This window comes from Paralichthys olivaceus, chromosome 14, assembly GCF_024713975.1.
Source record: "Paralichthys olivaceus isolate ysfri-2021 chromosome 14, ASM2471397v2, whole genome shotgun sequence".
Taxonomy (NCBI): Eukaryota; Metazoa; Chordata; class Actinopteri; order Pleuronectiformes; family Paralichthyidae; genus Paralichthys; species Paralichthys olivaceus.
In genome coordinates this window covers 23,471,534-23,497,104 of record NC_091106.1, presented here as the reverse complement: position 1 = coordinate 23,497,104, position 25,571 = coordinate 23,471,534, and the positions used below count along the sequence as shown (strand labels likewise).

General features: G+C 43.0%; 1 protein-coding gene and 2 non-coding genes across 4 annotated transcripts; 2 read left to right on the top strand and 1 right to left on the bottom strand.

Annotated features, from left to right (window-relative positions):
* On the bottom strand, positions 1–24,910 carry LOC109644976 (melanopsin-A-like). Of its 2 annotated transcripts, XM_069539068.1 has the most exons (13): positions 24,674–24,910; positions 24,434–24,569; positions 22,962–23,252; positions 11,470–11,606; positions 9,903–10,036; positions 8,606–8,809; positions 8,341–8,512; positions 8,057–8,233; positions 7,622–7,729; positions 5,674–5,869; positions 5,380–5,544; positions 4,647–4,703; positions 1–4,457 (listed from the first exon to the last, which is right to left on the bottom strand). In XM_069539068.1, exons 3-13 carry the CDS (start codon positions 23,169–23,171, stop codon positions 4,278–4,280), a joined length of 1,740 nt encoding a protein of 579 aa, XP_069395169.1. In that variant the 5' UTR covers positions 23,172–23,252; positions 24,434–24,569; positions 24,674–24,910; the 3' UTR covers positions 1–4,277. The 2 variants fall into 2 exon arrangements, with proteins under 2 accessions (XP_069395169.1, XP_069395170.1); XM_069539069.1 differs by having other exon boundaries at positions 22,992–23,252; positions 24,434–24,889.
* Positions 10,142–10,215, top strand: trnat-ugu (transfer RNA threonine (anticodon UGU)). Its single transcript has one exon. It is a non-coding gene; the product is annotated as a tRNA-Thr (tRNA).
* On the top strand, positions 13,038–13,119 carry trnas-cga (transfer RNA serine (anticodon CGA)). The gene has a single exon. It is a non-coding gene; the product is annotated as a tRNA-Ser (tRNA).
* Positions 24,911–25,571: the final 661 nt, after the last annotated feature.

Genomic DNA, 25,571 nt, shown 5'->3' with positions numbered 1-25,571 from the left:
TACTGAATAATAGATATTTATTTAGAAAAATAAATAATAACCAACACTGAAGTGTGACAACTCTACAATAAATCCTCTTCCTGTTTTCAAACAGCAGCCGTTCAGAACAGAAGCTTCAATACACAACTACTACTACATCACACACCTGCATTTATATTCAGCATCATTAGATCTACTGCACTATACTGCTGCTTGACCATACACTGCACTTTCTGACATCACACTCTAGCAGAAGATATTAGGAAAATATTCAGACGTTGAGGATCGTGTTGTAAACAGGACGGAAGGGACTTGACATATTTGAATCAATGCTATCTGCAGTTTGAAGGTTGTGGGGCTGAACCTTTAAGAATGTGTAATCTCATTATCTATCCTTCCTGTTTTTACACTACAACAATGTATTCAAGCTAAAGCAGTTCATCTTGATAAGGTTTAGCCGATGGTATAATTCAGCTAATTGAACAGTTTATTGTAGTTTAGCTAAAGTGAAAACATTGGCTAGTTAAAGACGTTTGGGTAATGTTGTCTTTCAGTGTAGGTTAGTTCGATATTAACCAGTTTAGTCTTCACCCATACAAATAGTTGGTTTGGCAAAACATTGCTGAGTTGTAGCTAACAGTTAGGCTGCTAATATATTTGGTATTAGCCTGTATTCAAGCTAAAGCAGCTAATCTTGATTAAGGTTATAGGTTAGCTACTTTCAACGTTTGTAATAGTTCAGCTATAACACATAAAAAACTTTTAGCTAAAAGGGAAACTAAAGCTGAACTAACAGACCAGTTTTAGACATTTTGACAAATGTTGCCTTGCAGTTTATTTTAGTTTTACGTTTGCCAGTTTAGTCTTTACCCACAAAGTGTAGCTAACTGTTTATCCCCTGAAATATTTGGTTTTAGCCTGTATTCAAGCTAAAGCAGTTAATTTTGATTAAGGTTATAGGTTAGCTAATTAAACATTAATGTGAAAAGCTTTTAGCTAAAGGTGAACTAGTTAAACAAACAGACCAGTTTAAGATATTTTGAGTTATCTTAGCTATTCTTTAGCCAGTATAGTCTTGAGCCCAACAGCTGGTTTGATAAAGCCTTCATTTAGATTATTTATTGCTAATATTATGACATATTAGCAGAGTAATGTTAGCTAAATACTAATTTTAGCCACTAGACACAGTAGCATGGCTGAGATTAGTGAACAGTTTGATGCTCCAGCGTTTTATCGGTTGAGCCTTCTACAATCTTTAGTTTAAGCTTTGTTGAGGTTTGTTGTCTTGGTTGCGTTGACGAAAATCTGGAAACATTCAATTAGACTCTTGGGAAATAATAGTTAACTCCACACAGACTAACAGGTAAGATTAGCTTTTCAAGAGCCGCTTTACAATCAACAGCAAAATCCCTTTTAACCGGTACAAACACCAACAACATCACAATCACGTTCCACTAAATCACCTCTCAGCAAAAATATACATTTTAAAGATGCAAATAGGAAAATGAAATTAAGAGGCGGAGCTAAGAACGAGCTGAACAACACCAGAACACAGGGACTTTTTGAAAACCATTAAAAAATAAAAAGTGCATTTGCAGGCCTCAGGGCTTTCAGCATTCACCGGGGGGGTTTGAGCGGAAAAGAAAACATAGATTTTGGGAAATCCTGCAGATTGTCACTGTACCCAGATATTATCCAAATCTGATATCAGATGGAAACACGTTCATGGGTCTAGGACGTTTAGCCAGGATGAGCACAGAGACTGGAGGCTAGAGGTTAGCTTAGCTTCCAATAAAGTGGAAAACCACCCAAACGACAGCAGGAGGATTTCCAAAAATATCATGTTTCCTTTAACAAATGTTTATCTCAGAATGTGAATCTGGCAGCAATGATCCTGAAAAACTAGCAGTAATTGAATTCTCTCCTTTCTCCAGGATATTTTTTTGTGAATCAAGAACTTATCGTCAGAGAGAAGGAACGAGGTGTTTGTCCTTCGATAACCAGTTTGTTCATGTTAAAGCAGAGTTTTCTGTTTTGGTTGTTTCTGGTTCTGATCTGGTTTTTTGTTCAACTAAAGCTGAGACGTGATAGAACATCATTTCGTTGTAGTTTGAGGATGTTTGTGTGTAGTTTGGTACATTTGTCGGTAAACTCTGTCTTGTGTTGTCCACTGCTTGTTAAACATTTAAATTTATGCCAAAACCATTTGTTCATGATAACAAAGGCAGATTTAGCATTGAAGTAACATTCTACTCAACAATAAAAAAAATAAAACTACCATCCACACTTTATAGACACAATATTTTTCTTACCATATGGAGGGTTAATAAACAGTCAAATTTAAAGCTGGGCTACATTTCACATTTATGTTTAACTAACAGTGAAAGAGAAAAACCTTCTGCCTGTCACATCACTCTGCAGAGAACTGAGCTGGAAAAAGCACAACAGATAAATTCAATCAAAAGCAACAATAAGAATAGAAACAGAAAAATCTGTGCTGCAAACAATCTCAACACGCAATTAATTCACATGAACACTTTTTCTTCAAACTTCCATTGAAGGGAAACGAGGAACTCTTCTAAAGAGAGCAAAACACGTTAGTTAAACCTTACGAATCAGGGACAAGAAATGAGGAGCAGGAAAACTAATTTCTTTAGGTTAAAGGTTTTAGTAAAAGTAATAAAAGAAACACTATCAGATACTCGTTTGTCTTCAGTTATATAATGAACTGTGTCTCACTTCAGGGACTGCATCTTCCTGAGGCTGCATTTGTAGAACAATTGCGTCACAGCGGCACGATTAGACGGCCCCAATTCGAAGGCTCCACAAATGTGTCCTTCCAACCCCCGAGCAACGGAATATGTCAGAAGAATATATTTTTCAGCGAAAGTACTCAACCGAACAGCTTGGAACACATGTTAAAAATATATATTTCCAACGTTTTAAATCAACCGAAGAATATTTTCATGTGGTTTTGTTGTTGCTAGGCGACGGCTGTAAGGGTGGGACAAGCTGGTGAAACAATAGGAAGACCAGGACGTCTCATTTCCTTCGGCCGATGCAGCGTAAGCTGACGTAGATGGCAGCAGCTGAATTGAGACACAGCTAGAGTTTTCTGAATCAATGTTAAAAGATCCTCCACTGATGAGACTTCTCCTCTGAAGTGTGTGTGTGTGTGTGTTTGTTATCTTTAAACATCTATAACATGGCGAAGGAGGAGATGGTTGTTAACGTAGTTTCTTACAATCTGACAAAGTCTCTCCTCAAAAAGTTTAGAAAAATCAATTACATCTAACGTTGAGCATAAATGAGCCTTAATCCAAAAACGCCACAGACAAAGTTCAGGGATTAGTTCACAGACCTTTAAATTTAAAGTGTTTACTTTGTGCCAGACTTTACTTGAGCTCTTATAGGATGACATCATAATAGTAATAATACAATTAATGTATCTGCTACTTGCTCAAACGGGGAGAAAAATACATTACAGTCTCTTTTGGCAATAACCTTAAATTTGTGTCTGAACTATCAGACATCTCAACCTGGTTAATAAGATGCACAACGTATAAAAGCAGAAATGACATCAGCAGCATTGAGAGTCTGTTTCCAATTTTTTTAAATAAACAATCCAACATTCATGCAAGATAAATATCAAGTCATATTTAGAAACCAGTGAAAAGGCTTTGAAAGGTTGGAACTTTGTGTTTGAAAGCTTGAAATCTAATAATATATAGGTTTTATAAAGTTAAAGTTAAAGAAGGCTTGAAAAATGTTTTGACAAGCTGGAAAAAAGAAATGTCTCTGCAAAACATTTGGAGTTTTCTTTCCTCACAGATGCAGCAGTGTTTCCAACTCATTTCAAATCCCTCCTGTTCTCTCTGTGTATGTTTGTCCTTTATATGCTGAAGATATTTGGATAAAAGTAGAATGAATTCTGTCTATTAGTGTCTTTGCATTGAGCGTGTATGTTATCGCATTGTGTGATGAATAAATGTTTTGTATTTGTTGTAAATTCACCATAAGGGGGCACTTGAAAAGGAAGGAAGTGTGTTCAGGCTTAAACAAAGTGTTACGTTGCTCTTTAATGTATGAATTGTAATTCGGATTTCTCCGTCTCTGTTCTGTGTTCTGGTTGAAACCTACATTTTATAAAAATGCTACCAAGAGTGAAAATCGGATAATTCCCTCGGATGGATTTGTTTGTGTCTTAGTTTCGGGTGTGTTTGAACTCTACGTTTCTAAATATCTGACAGGGTGTGAGCTGAGGAGGGGGCTGCAGGTGATTGGCTGCTGGAGTCAGTCTACCCGTGCCCTGCTCCCCTGTTGCTGTTGTTGTTGTTGTTGTTGTTTGTTTTGGGGCGGGCGATGCGTGAACCATTCCGTCCAATGGGAAAGAAGGGGCTGGACTCTGAGGTGACGACGATGCTCGGGATTCGACTGATCGTGCCTCTCCTCACGTGTCCGTCTGCGTAGTCGCCGCTCTGGGACACAGGAAAATCTAATTGTTATATCAACAATGATGAGATGATAGAGTCATTGGGTGAAATGCATCAAACAAAAATGACACTGCACGTGACTTCACTAAAACATTCAGTGATAACTTTACTAAAGTAGTTCATCAGAGTTTGGATCTTAATTTGATAATGTTCAAACTGCTGAAGAATACTCACATTTGGGATGCTGCTGCGTTCACTGACTCCAGTCATGGAGAAATCGGTGTCGTAGGACTGGAAAACAATATAAATATATAATGATGAACGTCCTCCTCATGAACACCAACGGTCACACAGAGGAAGTGCAGTATTCCAAACTCATATTTGAATCAACCAGAGGATCACTCATCAAAACCCATCACTCATCGAACACCCTGATTTTTAAAATGCCTTTAAAATTAGATGTCAGACTTCAGTCAGTGATTAAGATCTAAAAGAGGATTTTCTGGTCCGAGCTAAAAAAACGCATTCAGCAGATTAAAGAGCGCAAAAAAAAGAGCAGCAGATTAACGTGAAAACATCGCTGTTACGTTCTGTTGCCTGAGCGACACAGATCCGCTTTCACTGCCTCAGCTAACCCACAAAACGACCCAGAATCCTCCTCAGGTGACCCCTCACATCCTCATCCCCGGAGTGTAACGTTAATAATCTGCATGACGGGTAAAATGCCTCCTGACACAGTCTGTGAGGGTCCCGCTGTGACGATCTGCTGTTTAATCCTTCTCCCTCTGTTTTCACGCTGTCTGAAGGTCGACCAGGACAAACTCCGAAAAAAAGTGGATTCAAGGTTTAAACCCTCAATATAAATTTTTACACACGTCGTTCAGACCGAACGTGAAGCAAATGTTTCGTGCAATGAGACATCAACTACTACATTGAGGGGCTTGATTGACAGGTAGGAGGGGTTTACCTTCTCGAAGATGCCCGAGTCGTTGCTCTTCATCTTGGACTTGAAGCTGGACGAGGGTTTGAAGTCGGGGAGTTCGGTGGTGTCTCTGCTGATGTCACAGGAGACCTGGCGGCTGGCTGGTCTGGAGCCCATACTGGACAGATCCGCCTCGGTGTCTGTCAAACCCTGCAAGGAAAACACACTTTGACGTCGGCAGAGGTGCACACACAATCCAGACGACACACACACACACCTGAGTATCTCCTTTCTCTCTGTTGTACGTCACTGAACATGCTTTCACCGCTCAGAGCTTACCGATTCGCTGTCGGACACGGAGGAGAGGCGGGTCTTGCCGGAGTTCTGCCGTCTGAACTGGCTGCTGATGTCGGACGACTGGCTGGTCACAGTGGAGCGGCGCGTCGACACGAAGCTGCTGCTGGTCGAGCGGAGGTCGCGAGGATGAACACAGAGCAAGACGCCGAGACACGGGATGTACTTAGCGAGCGCAACCCTGGAGAGAGAGAGAGAGAGAGAGAGAGAGAGTTTGAAGTGAGCCTCAGGTGGACATGTCGTCCAGCACCATCTTGGTTTTTGAAACCAGAAGTAACCATATTTGGAGGAGCAGGGGGTGGAGCCTGACTGAGAGCTCGAGGAGATTGCACGCCCACCTACACCTCCCACCTGCACCCATTGGAGGGGACTAGCTGTCAATCACACCGGTGTGGCTCGGTGCTTTCTGGTGTGTTTGACTCTAAATGATCAGAATTGATAAATGAACGTCAGCTGTTTGAAGAAGACGTGAAACTAGAGACTGAGACATAAACTTCTGAGGACAAAGTTTACTGAGTCCTTTTCTATACAAGCTACCGGTGGAGTCGTTTTCTATAGACCTCTATAGAAACCAGTCTACGTCCATGTTTGTAATCATCTTTGTGCCACAACCCTCCTCCACACAGGAGGTGAATCATTCTTCTTTGTCCCTGTGTAACCTGGTCTCATTATATGAGCAGCAGGTCAAGGTAACAGCTCAAGAAATAATGACAAACAACATCCATTCACTCCAGAAGCCTTCCGCCTGGTGGACAAAGCATAACAGGACAATTCTGACCCTCTGGAGCCTGGAGCGTGAGACACACACTAACTACCTGTGACGTGAACTGTTTTATTTTTCTTTATTTCAACTTGAACAGCTGATTTATGCTGTTTGATTGTGCTGTTGTTTAGTGCATGTTTGTCAGTGCATGTCAGTATCTTGTTTTTTCTTTTAAACCAAATTTCCTTCATGATTCATAAAGTTGTCCTGTATTGTATTGTATTATACTGTATTGTATAGTATCTACTTGATGTACAGGTTTGTTGTTGAGATGCATTTATGCTAATCTTTTACAGAAGCATAAATACCACCTGAAAGGAGCTATATGTACGTTGCTAAGTAACCATTGTAAGTATTAACAGCCATTTATTTATTAATCATAAACGAGTTCGTCATCAAACTTCAATTCTTCACTTGTCAAGTCGTCTCCAGCGGCTGGAAGCATGATGTCGTTGTATAAAACAGTTATATAAGCTGTTTTCTTTTCATCCTGCAGCTTTCAAATCTCTTAACAATCAAGGTCAGGTGTCCTGCATCAAACCATCGCCTGTGTGTGTGTGTGTGTGTTTAATTCTCTCCAGCCCAGTTAACATTCAGGTTAACTGGGCAGCGATTAGTTGGGCTGATGTTTTAGAGCACTTTGAGCAGCTCTCTCTGATTGGATCGATCCTGGCTCAGCAGCGGCTCACTGAGCTGAACTGTTCATATTAAAGTCTCCAGTCAAACAGTGAGTCCAACTGGTGCTTCAAGATTATACTGAGGAGGGACCAGTCAGGAAATGTTGAGTAATTACAGTTTATTTATACAAATGTTCCTGTATCTTTGATATTTTGGTATTATTGATATTTAACTGTAAAGCAAAAACAGTTTTATAATAATTCACAGGCCCGTAAAATAGATTTTCTCTCTTAAATAATTATTTTTCTTTGGATAAAAACCTTTAATATCATGAGTGGGTATTTAATCACAGCAACAACTGACACTTTCTCCATTTTCGATTTAATTAGTTCCAAGCTGCGTTGGCCTTTATTGAAAATATCCTTGTAACAAGCCGAGCTAATTCTAAAGAAATAATGATGGAAGGAACTAAGGTGGAAAATTGGATCCGATAAATATTTGTTGCTGTTCAAAGTGTGTTCAGTGAGATGCAACCTTCACGCAGCGTGTTACCTGTACTTCGGGTGTGTAATGGCGTAGATGATGGGGTTGTGGATGGCGGAGGCCTTGGCGATGACGGCGGGCACAGAGTTCATGTAGGGAGTCAACATGTCGGCGTATCTGCAGCAGGAAACAAACCAAACTCGGTGAGATGAACTGATGGTCGAATGTGTGCATCTGAACACTCTGTCACCAAGTTCCAAAACTCATGGGCAACTGAGAAATCAGATAACAGAAACGAGTTCGGTAAAATTAGCTACTGACGATTGAACTTTTGTAAAAACTGCTTTAAATCTGTCTTTATATTTTCATTATGTTTTTCAAATTTCAACTTAAGTCAGACTTTTCTTTGGGCACCATCTCGACGACATGAGAGGAACTGCAGCTGTAGATTTGAATTCCTCGATTTAAGAGATTTTATTTTGCAGCCTGTGTGTCGTGTTTTACCCGGCGAAGGCGGTGAGGGCAACGGTGGAGTACGGCGACCATGAGATGACGTAGAGCAGGATGACAATCAGGGCGATCTTCGCCATCTTCCACTCGTTCTGCAGCCGGTGGAAACTCTTCACCGAGTCACGACTGCTGCTGTGACTGTAAGTGCTGCCGTTAATCTTCCCCACAGCCCTGCACACACACACACACACACACACACATTTAGGATCACTATCACCTTATTTTTTTGGTCATAATACAAATCCAACAAGCTGCAACATTACAACACACACACGTACTGGTTTGTGTTGCGTATGGCTCGGAAGATGAAGACGTAGCAGTAGATGATGATGAAGAGCGGCAGGAAGAAGACGAAGATGAAGAGCAGCATGGTGTACGCTCGCACTGACGGCGTAAAGGTCATGTAGTCCCACGTACAGGAAGTCAGCAGACCCTCAGGGACATAGGCGCCTTACAGACGAGACCGAGACAGAAGCAACCAGTGACTATAACTGAATAATTACGACATGTGACTGGTGTGTGTGTGTGTGTGTGTGTACTCACTCCAGCCGAAGAATGGCGGCAAGCTCCATCCCAAAGAATACAACCATGCAGCCACAAGGACAAGGAAGGCCCGTTTCCGTGACAACACGCCTATGGAGGTCAGAGGCCTCGTGATGACGAAGTATCGGTCGATGGCGATCACCGTCAGCGTGATCATGGAGCAGATTCCAAACAGGGCGCCACAAAAGGCGTACAGCTCGCAGCCTGCAGACAGAGGGATGAAGATAACAGGTTTATGTTTCACATCCACGCGTCTCTTACTTCCTGTCGACAAGTTAATTAACTGCACATGATTTAACATCGTCTGATTGGCTGAGTGCTCCTGATTAGGGTTTGATCACCGGGACCTGAGGCTGCAGAAACATTTTCCAGGTGGAACATCTGCAGCCGCCTCCTCCTCATCATACTCTGCCTGACATCACGTTTTATAAAACTTCATCCGACCTCCTGTGGAGCATTTAGAGTCCTTGAGGAGACCTTCATCACAACCACTAGAAAAGATAAAACCAGGTCCCAGCAGTCAAACTGTGGATTAATGAACGGATCAATACTCTGCTTTTTAAAGGTTAGAGACAGTTCATCGAGGTCTGACAGACGTTCACTCAATTCTTCAACTCTAAACAAACATAATATCTGCCAACATAAACTCAGATGTCTGTGTAAATCAGTTGATAAATCTTTTATGTGAAACAGGTGAACGGACCCAGTAAACACAGGTTAGAAGAAGAAGTGTCTCCTGTAGTCTTCACATCAGCGTCTCACTCTAAATTCAGCTGATAAAAAAACGTTCAGCGGCTCTTTCCACTCGGGGGAATTAAAAACCCGGCGAGCCGTCATATTAAAATGACCTTGGAGCGAGGAGGATTTACTCTAATGCAAACACCTCGCCGCTTCTGTCTGAGCTGAAATTCACTAACTCTCACTTTAAGGCCTGGTAATGAAAATTCAGAAAGAGTGAAAGCGAGGTTCAGAGAAGAGGAGGGTGAAGAGCGCGGTGGATTTTGACTTTACTCAGTTCAGACCTGTTTTGAAAAGCAGAGGAGAGACAGATATTTAAGACACATATTCAATTTTAGATTAGAACTTTATACTCCAGCTCCTGTAAAACACAAATTTTGAAAGTGCTGCCTGGCCGTTGGTTCAAAGTCTCTGTGTAATCTACAGGTGGAAACTTTCCTCTGGACCATGAATCAGCCCTGAATGTCTTTTAAGAGGAGGATGCAGAAACATCTAAACCCTGCCCCCTCCATCACAGCAGATATTGAGTGAGTGTGTGAGTGAGTGTGAGTGCCGTCACCTTTCTCTCCAAAGATCCACCTCTTGTGCATGCTGGTGGTGAAGAAGATGGGCGCCTGAGTGACGCACATCAGCAGGTCTGTGATCGCCAGGTTAATGATGAACATGTTGGCCGGTGTCCTCAGGCTGCGACTCCTGCAGCACACACACACACACACACACACACACACACACACACACACACACACACGTGTCAGATGCGTCCAGGTTAATTTTTTGCTAAACAAACCTTTTGACAGCGGCGCTGTGGCTTAGCTGGTCAAAGCTCCTGTCTTGTAAATAGGAGATCCTGGGTTCAAATCCCAGCAGTGCCTGAAGGAGCTACACATGAAAATTCTAGTATCTATTTCTTTATAGAAAAAAAGTTAAAGTTGGTTCAGGGATGAAACAGATTTGGACGATGGAGTGCTAACCGCTAACCCCTGACTGGACGCTACAGTGACGAGCTGTCACCTCCTGAGGTTCAAAGCTTTAGGACACAAGCCAAGCTGCAGCTAGCTGGTTAGCATGCTAACTTCGACGACACAATGTTCAGTCTTTGACATCACATGAAAAGTCTTCTTTGTTCCTCTCGGCTCACGGTAACATGCTGTGTCTGACGACACCGTGGACACGACCTGACGACTGGGACATGACATGATGCTTTAGAGGACGAAGAGCCTCCATGGAAAAATCACTTAGAGTTGCTTCAGTCCTACAATTACCCCCATGATCAATGGGACATCCATCATGGTCTAATTTGAACGAAGGATCGATACCTGCCACACAAAGGCTCCGATCAATAAGTGGATCCAACTTTAAGTGCAGAAGCTTCTTCAAACGAGTCGGGAGAAGTAGCCGCTCTGTGTTTCAGATAAAGACGTTTGTCTGTGCTGTGATGGAAGATAAGAGACCGAGTGTGTGGTCGATGAATCGTTACGGCCCGAGGTCGCACAGACAACGACCCGGGTTCCTGATCACAGCAGGAGGAGGCTCTTCTGCCTCGACTCTGATTAACGTCTGCAGCTTCAGGAGAAACCTGACAATCCATCACTTCACACCAGACGTTCCTCTGAGTCTCCAGATGGAGAAACTGCAGCTCTGGTCAATTGTTTCCGCTTCGAGCTCCGAGGAGCTGAGGAGAAGATCCTCCTGTCTGCCACATATCCTTTATTTCAGCTCCAGCAAATAAGTCGTGTGAACTTTCAGATCACAAAACATTTTTAAACACTAGAGAAAAAGACTGAGCTGTTTTCGCATGTTTTGATTTATCGATTACTAAAAAAATCCTGATATCAGAGGATTACGTTAACTTTTACTGTTTTGCACGTAGCAGTGGTGCTACAGAGGTTTATAGTTTTATTTAAAAAACATGGAGGATTTACAACAGTCGAACTGTAATGTCAAAATTCACGTAGTCATTTGAACGTGGGGTGGAAAGTTCGTATTTTAAAAAAGTAATGACCTGTGTGAACTGAAAGTGTAACGTCTAGAGGTAAATCAGATCTGAAGTAGTGTCCCTCGTTATCCAGCAGAGGGCGCTCACCATCAGCTTGACCTATTGACCTAAAGTTAGCCAGAAATGTTACCTGCTGAAGGCGTAAATGACCAGGAAGTTTCCCACCATGCCGGTGATGCCGATGGCGAGGATGACAGAGCCGATGGTGTAGTGGGCGTGGTCTGGAATGTCCACAGTGGGGTAGGGGTATGGGGCCCTCATTGCCACCTGGGGGACAAAGCAGAGAATTACATGTAACATTGTTGATTCTGCAGGTTCATGTTTCCTGTTTCAATCATGAACCTTCAGTAAAATTAACAGTTCAATGTCAACACAGTTCAGAAAAGTTGTCCAGGTGATATTATAGATAAACTTGTAGAAAATGAAGGAAATTGTTTGAAGTTAAAGCTTAAACCTTCTGCCATGGAACACTGATCGCTGTTTAAAGGGATTTGCTGAAGGTCATTTATTAAATTACATTATTGTTCCTCACTAACAAAAGCTCTCAGATTCACGTGCTTCACTAATCACCAACCACCCGCCTTAATTCCTTTTAAGACTAATGTCTCCACGAGTCCTGAGCACCACTGTCTCTAATGAACCTCCTCTCCTCACGTCTCACATCTCTTCATCCCGTCCCCCCCGTTGCCACGTTAACGGCATTAATTCCTCCGCCGCCCTCAGAAAGATATCAGGCAGAGCTAATCGGAGCCGGAGGTCAGTCGGAGGATCAGCCGCGTTAATTTGACCGGAGCTTTTCCTAAAATTGTTTTAAGAAAAACAACGGACACTGTCACTCCACCAGTCCACCCTGCACATCTGCATGAACCCACTGCAGCTGCTTTCAGACCTGATACCCTGAAATGTTCTGGAGCTCCTGCATCTGACAGTCAATCACATTTTCTGGAACCTTTTCCTGCAGCCTCCTGGTAAAAAGTAAAACACTTGAAACTCTGAAGCTGCAGAGTCAGTCACATGACTCAAATCAGTTTCTTTTTTATCCTTTCATTGTTTTTAGCTGAAGGACTTTATCTCCCTCGCTGCAGGTCGACCGTGAAAAGCACTTTGCAGATTGACGTCCTTCATGACTGAAAACTCAAGTCGTGTATATGTTTCTCAACTTGTTGCCATGGTTACACAGTTTGGTTACTGTAAATGGTACGATGAATGTTCATGACAGCCGTGACCAAGATCAAGACAAACAACTGCGTTAAACAGTTTCACACGCCCCCGTCCAGCCAATCAGAGCTCAGCGTCCCATGGATCCGGATGGATCCGAGCGCCCGTGTGATGTTAATGCTTGACGTCTCCTGCGGTGACCCGTGAAACGAGATCAAATGTTGCACACACGAGTCACATCCAGAGTGATTTGGTTTAAATGTGTGTTGAGAGTCTTGTGCTCTGAGCTCAGAACAACAGGCAGCGCTGAGAGGGAGAAATAAAGAGGAGACGAGCGAAGGGCACGTTGACAGTGATGGAGTCGGACGTGTTGTGACAGCTGACAGCGGCGCCGAGGCAACAGGCGACGGACATGTTCAAGGACTCGTTCACCTGGACGCAGCATCACAGCATGAATCAGCATGAAAGTCATTTATAACGAGTAGAACTGTGAAACCGGTGCACCTTCATCACCATGGCAACAGGAAGAGTCACACATGTGTCATGGTGGCCGAGAGGTTAAGGCGTTGGACTCGAAATCCAATGGGGTTTCCCCGCACAGGTTCGAATCCTGTTCATGACGATTTGTCCCAGCTCCGTTCATTTATCTACTTTGTGGCTAATGTAAGAAACTTTGATCTGAAAGTGTTTGAGATCAAAGTGGACGCTTGTTTCATTCTAAGGTTAAATGTTTTCTTCAGTGTTGATTCCATGAAACAGAAAACACAGATGGTGACGTGACCGAGAGGCTCAGATCCGTAGAGTCGACATCAGTAGTTATCAATCATTCAGTGGATCAGAAGTAGGTCTCCAAGCTGTGATGTTGGAAATGAAAGCTTCGTTATCAGAATGTTTCCGTCACATCAGCTGTGACTGTTTCTGTTTATTTTCTTTTGGCCGCGAGGTCACACGTCTCTCAGCACATTCACTCGGCAGCGCGGCCTGTCACAAAGGATTCAGCGAGTCAGCGGCGCCCACCACTGCTGCGTTTGACACGAGGAGGATCTGTCTGCTCATTAGAAACAGTCCGTCTCCTCCTCTCACCCTCACATCCTCACCCTCCATCCTCACATCCTCCCCTTCCATCCTCACCCTCCATCCTCACATCCTCAGCCTCCATCCTCACCCTCACATCCTCACCCTCCACACTCACACCCTCCTGATTGTTGTGCGTGAGCTTTGGTGGGATTCTGATTGCTGCCCCTGAACTGTCAGAAAGAGACGATGTCTCGAAGCTGAGGACGGACAGGTCGCGTCCCTTGAGAGACAGTGAAATCCACATTTCACAACAAGAGCGACCCGGCCGACCTGCGATGATGTTTCCTGTCAGGTGAAGTGGACTCAGAGAGGCGACGACGCGGCTACAGTCACATTCAAGGAGCTTTCAGCTCCGACGACAGGAAGAAGCTGACGGACGCATGTCGGCTGTCACTGCGACGTGACGCCTCAGCTGAGACCTTCAGGACTCTGTGACGGGCTGACGACCATGTGACCTCAGAGGGACAGAAGTCTGATGAGGCCGATGAAGTTTCTTTACAGGGGATTCGTTTCCAGCACTTTGCCCCAAAGCTGCCATTTCTACACTGATGCTCTTTAAACTCAACATCACATTAAAGTAGTTTGGACCTTTGTCAAATAAAATCTATGGAGAATGAAACAGAAAATAAAAAGGAAATCCTGAGAGTAAGAAGTTAATTTAAATGTTTATGAGCTTCATGTATGAACTCACTGTAATCTGCTGAGTCTCTGAGCTAATTAGTGACTGATGACGACTGAGACACGTTCAGCTTCACATGTTAATTATCTCACTTCACTTAAAGGTTGTTTTTTCTCATTACGCTCATTTAACAGCATGAATTAGGGACTGTGTGTGTGTGTGTGTGTGTGTGTGTGTGTGTGTGTGTGTGTGTGTGTGTGTGTGTGTGTGTGTGTGTGTGTGTGTGTGTGTGTGTGTGTGTTCTCATTAAGGCGGCTGTGGCTCAGGGGTTAGAGCGGTTGTTCTCTAACCAGAGGGTTGGTGGTTAGATCCCAGTCACATGCTGCATGGCAAAGTGTCTGAACCCCAAGTTGCACGAGATGCACTGTGTGAATGTGTGACTGTAAAACTGTGCTGTAGAGTTTGTGTTGTCATCAGGTCTAGAAAATGTCTTTTGACCATTTAAGACAAAGTCACACACTCACATTATGGGGACACAGTCATATTGTCCCAATGACTTCTGGGATCGCGCGATGGTTTTGGACACTGACATATGTTGATAAACTTTTATTCTAAGTTACCGTAGTTTGTTGGTTTGGGCGACAATGATTTGTTGAAGGTTTTGGAAAAAATCGTGGTTTTAGTAAAAAAACACTATGAAACTTTTTACTGAGCAGCAGCGCCCTCTTCAGCCACATGTGGTAAATTCATTCTGTCGGGCTCCAGGTCCGAGTGATTTTCATGTTTACAGAAAACAAATGGGAATGAAAGCAGAACAATTAAACTCATTCTTATTGAGGATTCTGTTTTAAGCTAAAAAAGGGTTTTGTAGCATTTCTATAAAAGTCCGATGGTAACGACCTCGAACACTTGTTGTGTTTCGTGGTAAAGTCAGAGCTTCATGACCCCACCCCCACCTTTGCCAGATCCCTCAGCTTGAAAACACTTTCTGAGTCTGTTCTGCTGCCCGGCTCATCACGTCAGGGTCAGAGACGTTTCAGTCGTGATGAAGATTCACAGATTCTCAGAGACGTTCAGGTCGGGGGGGGCGAATCCTGCACTCACACTGTTTTTACTAATCAACGTTAATTATCACACAATTCCAAGAAAAGTTAAAACACAACAAGATGTAACATGAAGACAGAACAAAGTCCTGCTCTTGTTTTTCTAAATTAACGACTTTATTATCTCATTAACTCAGAACAACAAATCTGGTTTTCTGAGATTTAGAGATAATTATCTCGTTAACTCAGACAAACAAAGCAGATTCTTTATGTCATGACGTCTTCACAGTTTGTCAAACATCTTACCGTTTAAAAAAAAACAATTTCCACCATGTGAACGCATTAAGCTTCTGAAGGACCATTTAAAATCATATACTGCAGCCAGCCACAAGGGGGCAATCATGGCTTCACTTATAGCAGCCGTCATATCGTCCATCTTTACTAACATTTGATTATTGGATAATAAAGAACTGTGTGTGTGTGTGTGTGGAACAGAAACAGAAGAAATGGGTTGACCCCTGACCCTGGATGTAAAGTGGATCAGTGTTTCCAGCTGGCAGGAATCCGTTACTATTTGAATTATGTAACAGGATTACACCGTGTACCTTCACATGTGCAGCTGACCCACATTACTCTCACACTGTAATTACAGTCGTGTGTGAATCTCTCTGGATATAATTAGAGTTTCTCCAGCTGAACGTTATCAAGTCCTTATCTGCTCAGTGAGCATCTCTCTTCTGCAGTCACTTAAAAGTCAGATCATCTCAAAGTGAAGAGGAGTTGGTCAAACTCGAGGCTCGTGGTCTAAAGTTTGGACAGAGGAAGATGACGAGGGGGTCCGTGTTTTCTGCTGTTTGACTGAGCCAACATTTTATTCTTTAAACAAATGGAGAATTTGCTCAATGATTATCTGGAGAGAACTGAAGAATGTTTTACGATGAACCAAAAAAAAAAAAACACGGCTATTCAAGCGTCGATCATCGTCGAGGACATGAGCTGTGTCCCAAGGTAGAGAGCACATTCTTCAGAGGCTGCATTTAAAGACCGATCACAGCAGTTTGATTTCTCAGACTCCTTCAGACACGCCCGTCCATTGCTGAGTAACAAAGGATCCAATGGGTGGATCCTTCTTCGGCCAACCTATCCCAGGATTCATTGTGGGACAGACAAAGTGGGACACAGCTTAGGAGCTAAGGATGAAGGCTGATGAAAGTAGCAAGGGTGAGGACATCAGGGGTGTCCCATTTGTAAAGTATCAGGCTTTGACTCAGTCACATGTCGAACAGAACAACTGTTAGAAGCACAAGCTGTTCTCCGGAGTCTAGAGTTCTCATCGACTTCTATAGAACCTGACTTCTTCTTCAAACCAGTCGCCCTCTGCTGGTCATTCAAGAGAAGACAGGTTTCAGCCACTTCCTCACTGGCTCTTTCCGTTTTGTCGACTTTATCAGAATAAACGTCAGCAACAACTGCGTCACTGAGTAGAATCGACAGAACCAGACTTGGCACCGCCCACATGTTCTGCGGAGATGAGGGTCAACTCCTCTGCTGCTTTAAGAGAGATGTGATAACAACATTTAGGTTCCGTTATTTTAACGTGTGGAACAGAAGAACGTCTCTCTGACCTCGGGGACACGTGGTCACTGTCGGCAGCTGACGGTGTTCAACAACACACACACAAACACACACACACACACACACACACACAAACACACACACACACACACACAGATCCACGTAACCTTTACACTCCTGCATGATCCTGAGACAAATACGCATAAACAAATACACAAGCTGGAGCAGTGTACACACACACACACACACACACACAAACACACACACACACACACACACACACAAAGGTGCAGTCAATGTATTATAACAGGATCAGACGACGTCAAACTGTGAAGAAAATTCAAATCATAGGCTTGATGTGGCATAAATCATGTGTGTGTGTGTGTGTGTGTGTGTGTGTGTGTCTATAGTTATGAGAACATCTTGGTTAAGACTTGGTTGTATTAAGAATTATACACAAATCCAAAAATCTTTCAAACATAAATTCAAACTTTCTTTGTTCTTCATTATTTTTTTCATCTCTTGTTTGACAGACACCAACATTTTAATCAACCAGGACCCGACTGTAAAGAAGAAGATTGAGCGATAAGATTTAAAAATGATCTTTCAGGACACAAACAATCAGAGACAAAGCTGCAGGTGAAATGTCTGGAAACTAAATTAAATCTTCTTTTACTGGAAAAATAGTGATAACGAGTTTAAATGAGTCACAGCTGTGACTTTGAGACCAGACGAGTGAAATCATCGACATGGAGCGTGTTCACGTATTTACATCAGAGAGGTGCTGGAGTGTGTGTGTGTGTGTGTCTGTGTGTCTGTGTGTGTGTGTGTGCGTGTGTCTGTGTGTGTGTGTGATCTTTTCATCAGCCTTGAAACCTTCCCACGCCACAGCCGACTGAACCACTGCATCACATGACAACCATCGACATTTACCCCGTGTGAGTCTGTGTGTGTGTGTGAGTGAGTGTGTGTGTGAGTGAGTGTGTGTGTGTGTGAGTCTGTGTGTGTGTGTGAGTGTGTCTTATGCAACAGTCATTACAGAAGTGATTCGGGGTTTGAACAGAAAAATCAGGTGCAACAGGTTTGAGTCCTTGTTTGTCCACTGGACAGTGAAGTATCTTAATTCTGACGGATGATAGACACACACATCTCTTCATCACCTCATCTTCATCACCTCATCTCTTCATCACCTCATCTTAATCACCTCATCTCACCTCATCTCTTCATCACCTCATCTTCATCACCTCATCTCTTCATCACCTCATCTCTTCATCACCACATCTCTTCATCACCACATCTCTTCATCACCTCATCTTCCTCACGTGTTCTCTTTGTTGCTTCAAACAAACAACCTCACTGGCTCTTTTGTCGTCTTCCGATTATCCTTTGCTTTTATTATGGCATGCTTTTGTGTGTGTGAGTGTGTGTGTGTTTGTGTGTGTGAGTGTTTGTGTGTGAGAGTGAGTGTGTGTGTGTGTGTTTGTGTGTGAGAGTGAGTGTGTGTGTGTTTGTGTGTGTGAGTGGCCTTGAGACCGCAATGAACTGAAACATTAGAAAACAACACACTGCAGATACATCTGGTTGTGGTATTTGCATTACGCTTGTGTATTGTGTTGTGTGTATTTAGTTGTGTTGTGTGTATTTAGTTGTGTTGTGTGTATTTAGTTGTGTTGTGTGTATTTAGTTGTGTTGTGTGTATTTAGTTGTGTTGTGTGCATTTAGTTGTGTTGTGTGTATTTAGTTGTGTTGTGTGTATTTGCAGCTCACGTTTGTGAGAATAATAGAAAAAAACTGATTATGACTAAAAATAAATGATGTTAAAACAAAAACATCTTTTTTTTAGAGAGTTAAATGTTAATACGTATAAAAAGTTTTAAACTAAGTGTGTTTAATGTGTACAACATGTTTATGGTTTTCATAGATTGATTCTATATGAAACTTTGCTTCAAACTGAAACTTCGTACAAACAAGCAAACGTTTTCTCATTTTCTCAGATCAAACTCTTGGAAACATCTGGACTCCACAGCTGGACGAGTTTAACGCTGAAGAAGAAATCAAACTACCACTGATCGTCACTATCAGCTGAGTTTTAGTTCTTTAAGAGATAAAACCTGCAACAACACAGGTTTTCAGTGAGCGGGATTATCATCGGGCCTCTTGAACTCGACCCACCCGTGAACTCGCCGCTTCGCTCGGCAGAGAAGAGTCAACACGTCGGGGTTTTCTTGTAATTGCTCTGGATGACACGCGGATCCTTTGGTGTTCGAACCACGCAGGTTTAGTCCAGAGGGGATTATTTACAGATTACCAGCGTGAGGAGAGTTTTTAAATTTAGTTTCCATTTGTTCCCACGACCTCTCTGCACCAGAGGCTCTCGGGTCCAAACAAACCCGAAGCTGAGGCCATTTTCCACCGTGTTATTTAACATTCAACAGCATTAACGTGTTTTTTAAAATCTGATTTCTATCTCTCTATCTTTCTATCTCCTCCATCTGACAGCGTCTCCGTTTGGTGGAAGCTTCAGCAGCTCAGGTTTCAGGATCTGTTTGTCTGTTTGACTTTCTGACGACGGAGCTCAGAGAAGATTTCTGGCAGCAAAGCTTGACGTTTCCTGGTTGTCAAAGTGTTCTTGAACGCAGCAGCGTGGTCGGTTAGAAAAACAGATCCGACATCAGCGCGTCATTTAAAATCTAACTTTAGTGAAAGTGCAGATGAGGTAAAGAGAAATGTGAGAAAAATAATTAAATATACGTTTATTAACCTGACCTCTAAAATATTTGACTTATGAAACTTTTTACAATGGTCTTCATTGTTTCCTCCTTGTTATTCTATCACCACTTCATTCTCATGATTACATGAGTTCTGACATTCGTTCCCTCTAAGTTTCTCTCGTACATTCTCTGTATATATTCTGTTATAATAAGAATGTTCTTCATGTTATCCTCTCTACTCAGATCCTCTACTTTCCTCTTGTGTAAACAGTAAATCCAGTTTGTGGTCGATCAGAGCTTTATTTTTTCTGGGTCCAGCTGCAGTTAGTCAGTAATCCAGTTTTAAACGAGTCTTTAAATCCAGACTTCAGCTTCACCTCCTGGGATTTATCTCACACATACATCAAACTCTACCTCTGCTACGTGAACTCATTATGGCTTCAGATCCCGGCGCTGTGTGTCCCTGTGTGTGATATACTGAATATAAGCTGCACATATTTGCTGCTATCACTTCATCACTTCATCTCCGCGCTCTGTTTTCATTCCTTCTTATTTCCTTCACCTAAGATGGTTTTGGTTTTTTTCCTCCACAGATGATTTCCTGAGCTCCGTGATCTGTTTCTGCCTCCAGCTGGAAACAAATCCTCCGAACGAACTGAACTAAAGATCTTGTCCTGTCGTTTTCTATGAAAGACCTCGTACGGGGAACCAGTCCGTCGCCATCAGCAGGAGCCTGCGATGAAACTGGTCTTTTAAGAGTTAAGAAATAATCATGATAAAACAAACATCCAGCCACCAGGGGGCAATCAAGATGCTTTGGCTTCACTTAAAGGAGCCGTCATGTCGTCCATCTTTATTTAGAGTCTATGGAAAGACGGAGGTGAAATCAATACTTTACGTGGTTTTAAATAGATTCACTCTACTCACGTGTGACTCACTAACATCTACAAAGAAAGTAGTGGTATTAGTCATTGTACTACTGGTACTAGTAGTACTAGTAATACTAGTAGTAACAGTACTTGCAGTGAGAGCAACAAACTGTATCTGAGATCTGAATTCATTTCCTCCTCAGACTCTATTGTTTTATTTTGACTCCTCGTCACACGTCACCTCTGCAAACTGTTTAAAAACTCTGTCTCTTCACATTAAGGAAATCACATCAAGCGTTATCAGTCGCCAGAGACTTCGCTCATCGGTTGCCATGTAAAATAAAAACACGAGACAAAACAGTGGACGAATGCGAAGCGAGGCCGCCCGCGGAATCAGGCGTGTGCCAAACATCACGTCGGCGAGTTGAGGCGCTGGACGTCTGCCGAGGGTTTAAAAAGAAAAACCAGCTGCTGGATCAGCGGCTCAGCTCCGGAGCGAATGTTGGGAGACGTGACGAGGACGACTGGGTTCCACAACACGATACAGAACACATGAGTTTGACTGCAGCTCAATGAAATTCAATTCACTCCAACCAGAACGTTTATTATCTGGAGCCACGAGAGGAAAGTTGCTCGGACATTAATGTTCTGGTTTTTTTTCTCCTTTGAGTCGAACAAACTAAATTCACTGAGGGAGGCTGAGTTTTCACATCTTCTATTCTTCCAGAAAACTTTCCCCTCTCAAAACACAACTTTCATCAGGAGGAGAGAAACTGAAGACGAACACACAAAAGATGTAAAAACACAGAGAAGCAGGATGAGCAGTGTCAGGACTCTGAATCCATCTGACCTGAGACTCATCAGCGTGTTGGTCACGGGTCAAACCGAACACGTGACCCTCTCAGTCTAACCCGAGCTCAGAGGATTCACAAAGGTTAGAAATCACTAATATGAAGCACACAGAATTTGTTTTGAGTCTTTTGTGGTTGATGTAAAAAACATTTTCCCTCTAAGAGCTCGTTGCCATCGAACACAGACTCGGTCTTAAAATACTTCACACGGACCTGACAGTGGTTTCAACGACTGAGTGGAAAGTTGGCAGCAGACTGAGCCACGATTGGCAGCTGGGAACCAACACAGGCTCGGGATCAATCCAGTGTTGGATGATGCACGGACGGACGCTCGGAATACAGACGTCAATATGTGTTTGTCCAACAACGGGCAAATTCAACAATCGATAGCAGACACGCAACATGACCCCAGAGGAGGAAGTCATGTCCGCTGATCACCTGAACATCTGCAGGTGAGCACGGTGACCTCGCTGCTGCTGCAGGAAACAAACACGACCTTTCTGAACCGTGACGCCACATGTGCAGCTCCGAGGTGTTGGAGAGACGAGAGACAACATGGGAACATTTCTGCATCCGTGTGTGTGTGTGTGTGTGTGTGTGTGTGTGTGTGTGTGTGTGTGTGTGTGGATGCAAACGCACAAACAGCCGTGCAGGAGAACAGTTGCATTCATGCATTTAATTCTGATGCATCCTAGAGACAAACTGTTCTGTCAGCCTCTGTAACTCTCTCTCTCTCTCTCTCTCTCTCTCTCTCTCTCTCTCTCTCTCTCTCTCTCTCTCTCTCTCTCTCTCTCTCTGTGTCTCTCACCCTTTGTCACAGCGAGACAACGACACCAGATTGCAAACGCAGGATTTTATTCCGTTTAGAAATATGGAGATCCTGCAGGATTTGATGCAGCTGAGCTGTGAAACTCCTCAAACATTTCATTTGAATGCATCTTATCTTCATCAGAAACCATCATAGGCTCAAATTAAACCACGTTTTCACATTCAAACCATCAATCTGAGGTGAAAACTCAGTTCATCGTTTATTCCTGCAGTTCATGTGGTTCTTGTTCTGTTTAGTGAAGCAGATGATTGAAGCTTCATGTCCCCTGATCAATACGCAGCCTACATGTTCCTGTTGGAATAATGTGGGTCAGTAACATTCAGCTCGTTATGAAGGTGAATTAAGAGTGAAGAGAATCTCTGTGTCTGTGAAACACAAACAACTGACCCTCAATTAACTAATTAACTAATTAACTAATATATATATATATACATGAAACATGGGAATCAAGTGTTTGTATATATTTATTTATGATTCTTTACTGCTACTCATTAATAATCTATCTGCACCAAATGATTCATTTATAAAGTAACCTGTTATTGTTTGTTGTAGCATCTTTGTTCTCTGGTCATTAGTAGTAGTATTAGCAGTACTAGTAGTACTAGTATTAGCATTAGTTAATAGTAGTTACAGTTGAATTCTAATTGCACATTATGTGTTTTGATAGTTTCTTGTAGTTAATTATCTGTTTATCTGTTAACTGAGTTAAACGATGTTCAAACAGACACATGAAGCTGAGTTCACATCCTCAGAGTTTCAGTGACAGAAATATAAAATTATTATGAAGATGAATGAAACAGTGAAGAATCATTTCATCACATTTTGTTCTAAATGAAAACGTTTTTAAATCAGAGCTCGATGTTAAAGAGTGAAGCGGATGTTTTCCTCACCTCTGGAGAATAAACGGAAAAGTCACTGACCGTCGGTGCGGAGGTGGCGGGCAGCTGGAGCTCCACGAGCCGCTGAGCATCCGCGTCCGAGCCGTTAACGATCCACGCGCGTCCCGCAGGCACCGCCACGCTCTCCGGGCTGCGCGCGCTGCAGTTCTGCTCGCTGCACGAGACGATGCTCTGGCGCGCGCTCCTCATGTCCATCATCATCCTCTTCCTCCTCCTCTTCCTCCTCCTCTTCCTCCTCTTTTTCCTTCTCCTCCTCCTCCACCTCCTCCTCACGCGCTCAGCCTGCAGGAGAGAGAGGAGTGATGATTGACAGGTGAGCAGCAGGTGAACTCTCAGGTTCATCAACTAAGAGGAGACAGGAGGAGACAGGAGGAGACAACAAGAGACAGGAGGAGACAAGAGGAGACAACAAGAGACAGGAGGAGACAAGAGGAGACAGGAGGAGACAAGAGGAGACAAGAGGAGACAAGAGGAGACAAGAGGAGACAACAAGAGACAGGAGGAGACAAGAGGAGACAACAAGAGACAGGAGGAGACAGGAGGAGACAGGAGGAGACAAGAGGAGACAACAAGAGACAGGAGGAGACAGGAGGAGACAACAAGAGAAAGGAGGAGACAAGAGGAGACAGGAGGAGACAGGAGGAGACAACAAGAGACAGGAGGAGACAAGAGGAGACAGGAGGAGACAGGAGGAGACAAGAGGAGACAGGAGGAGACAGGAAGAGACAGGAGGAGACAGGAGGAGACAGGAGGAGACAAGAGGAGACAAGAGGAGACAAGAGGAGACAAGAGGAGACAGGAGGAGGACTGAGGGTTTTGATTCAACACTTTTTAGAACTGATGTTCCTCAAAATGAAGTTTTCCAACATGTATTTCAGTAAAAGTACCACATTAAGTACTTGCTTTTAAAGATAGTTAATGTTTTGAGGTTTGAATTAATCCTGATGGTCAAAGCTTCTGTGAACTTTCATCCAGAAGCTTCAGAACAAACACGTTGACTGATGGAAGCAGGAAATCGACGGTGGAAGTAACCGGTGAACGTTAACGATGAATCTCAGGAAGTTTCCCGGCGACAAGAGCAACTTGAATTCATGTTGTTAACTCCAGCTGCGTCTTCAGGTTCACACGTCATCAGCCTGTGTTCACGTTAACTTCACACGTTGATCACATGGTCAGAATTCTTTCTCTTAATTAACGGTGGATCCAGGATATGAATAAACTGATTAATTATGATGTTATAGTTTATTATCAGTCTCTATGTTAAGGGACATTCTGCAATTTCATTCTTTTACCTTTTACTCAAGTAGGATTTTTCACTTCGCTGTATCTTGTTCTACACGGTGACATGAACTGTTCCTCTGCTGGAACAAAGATTAAGACTGAGTTTATGTGAAAACTTCAGGGACCTAAAAATAACATCATCATATATCAACAGGGAAGAGTCACAGGAACTTTCTCTGTACCTGAATGAGACGTGAAAAGACGCCAGTGAAAATCCAGGAGCTGGACCAGAGACACAATCAGGTCCAGAGACGTTGGGGGACAACCTGCTGCCAAAGTGACGGATGAATCAGCTGCTGACGTTTATCCTCAGATGTTCTAAAGAGATAAAGAAAGTGTTTGTGTTCAGCATCCAGGATCTTTTTTCTCTCTGCTCACTGACGTCTTGTTCAAGGAATCGTTTAAAAAATCTGCAGGAAAACCTGAAAACTCCAAGTTCACGGTGGAAAAACAGCAAAGAATCACGTGGGAGACGTTCAGTCCTCAACTCCTGCTGCTCCGACCCAAAATACACACAAGTGAAATGCTGGAGTTCCTCAGAGTCAGATCTCTGCAGACAGACGATGGAGGGACAGACGAACACGTGTTTATATGGACAGACGTGGACACACACACATGCACACAGTGGGTATTTGAGTGTTTAGGTCAGCGCTGGGATGAAAAGTCATTATGTTGATTATCTGAACGACTCCGGCTGATGAGCTAAAACATCAGCATCTCTCCTCTGAGGCTGTGAGCGAGGTTTCCTCTGATCACTGTGATGGACAGAAAAGCTCAAATTCCCAGAAAAGCGTTTTGGGTGAAATCAATTTAAAAGAGGCGTCGGGTCACCGAGCTCCACGTCGACCTCAGCAGGAGTTCGTCCAGTTTAAAATTGTGACGAGTCTGCAGCTACAACAAGTTTTCACTTTTCATGGAGATTAAAATCAACCCACACTCTGAAGTTAATAAATACTTTCTGTAGATCTGAAGCAGAAGAAGACAGATAGAGGGATGAATCTACTTTTGCTGTAGAGACATTTTTCATGAAGTTTTTATTCCACAAAATACGAAGAAAGTTGACACTGTGTCGTTGCAGAATTCGACAGTGAGAGGACACAACAAAGACAGAGACAGAGACAAAGACAGAGACAGACTGTAAACTGATGCTGTAGACCTTCATGAACTGAAGAGATTCAGCAGGAGCTGCTGCGACTGAGCCTGACGTTAATGATTCCTCCGTGATGTGAGGACGAGGACGTTTGTGCTGCTGGACGACATGTTGAGCTGCAGATGTTTCTCTGCAGGAGCCTCGGTTCTTCTGCAAGTGTCGCACCTCAG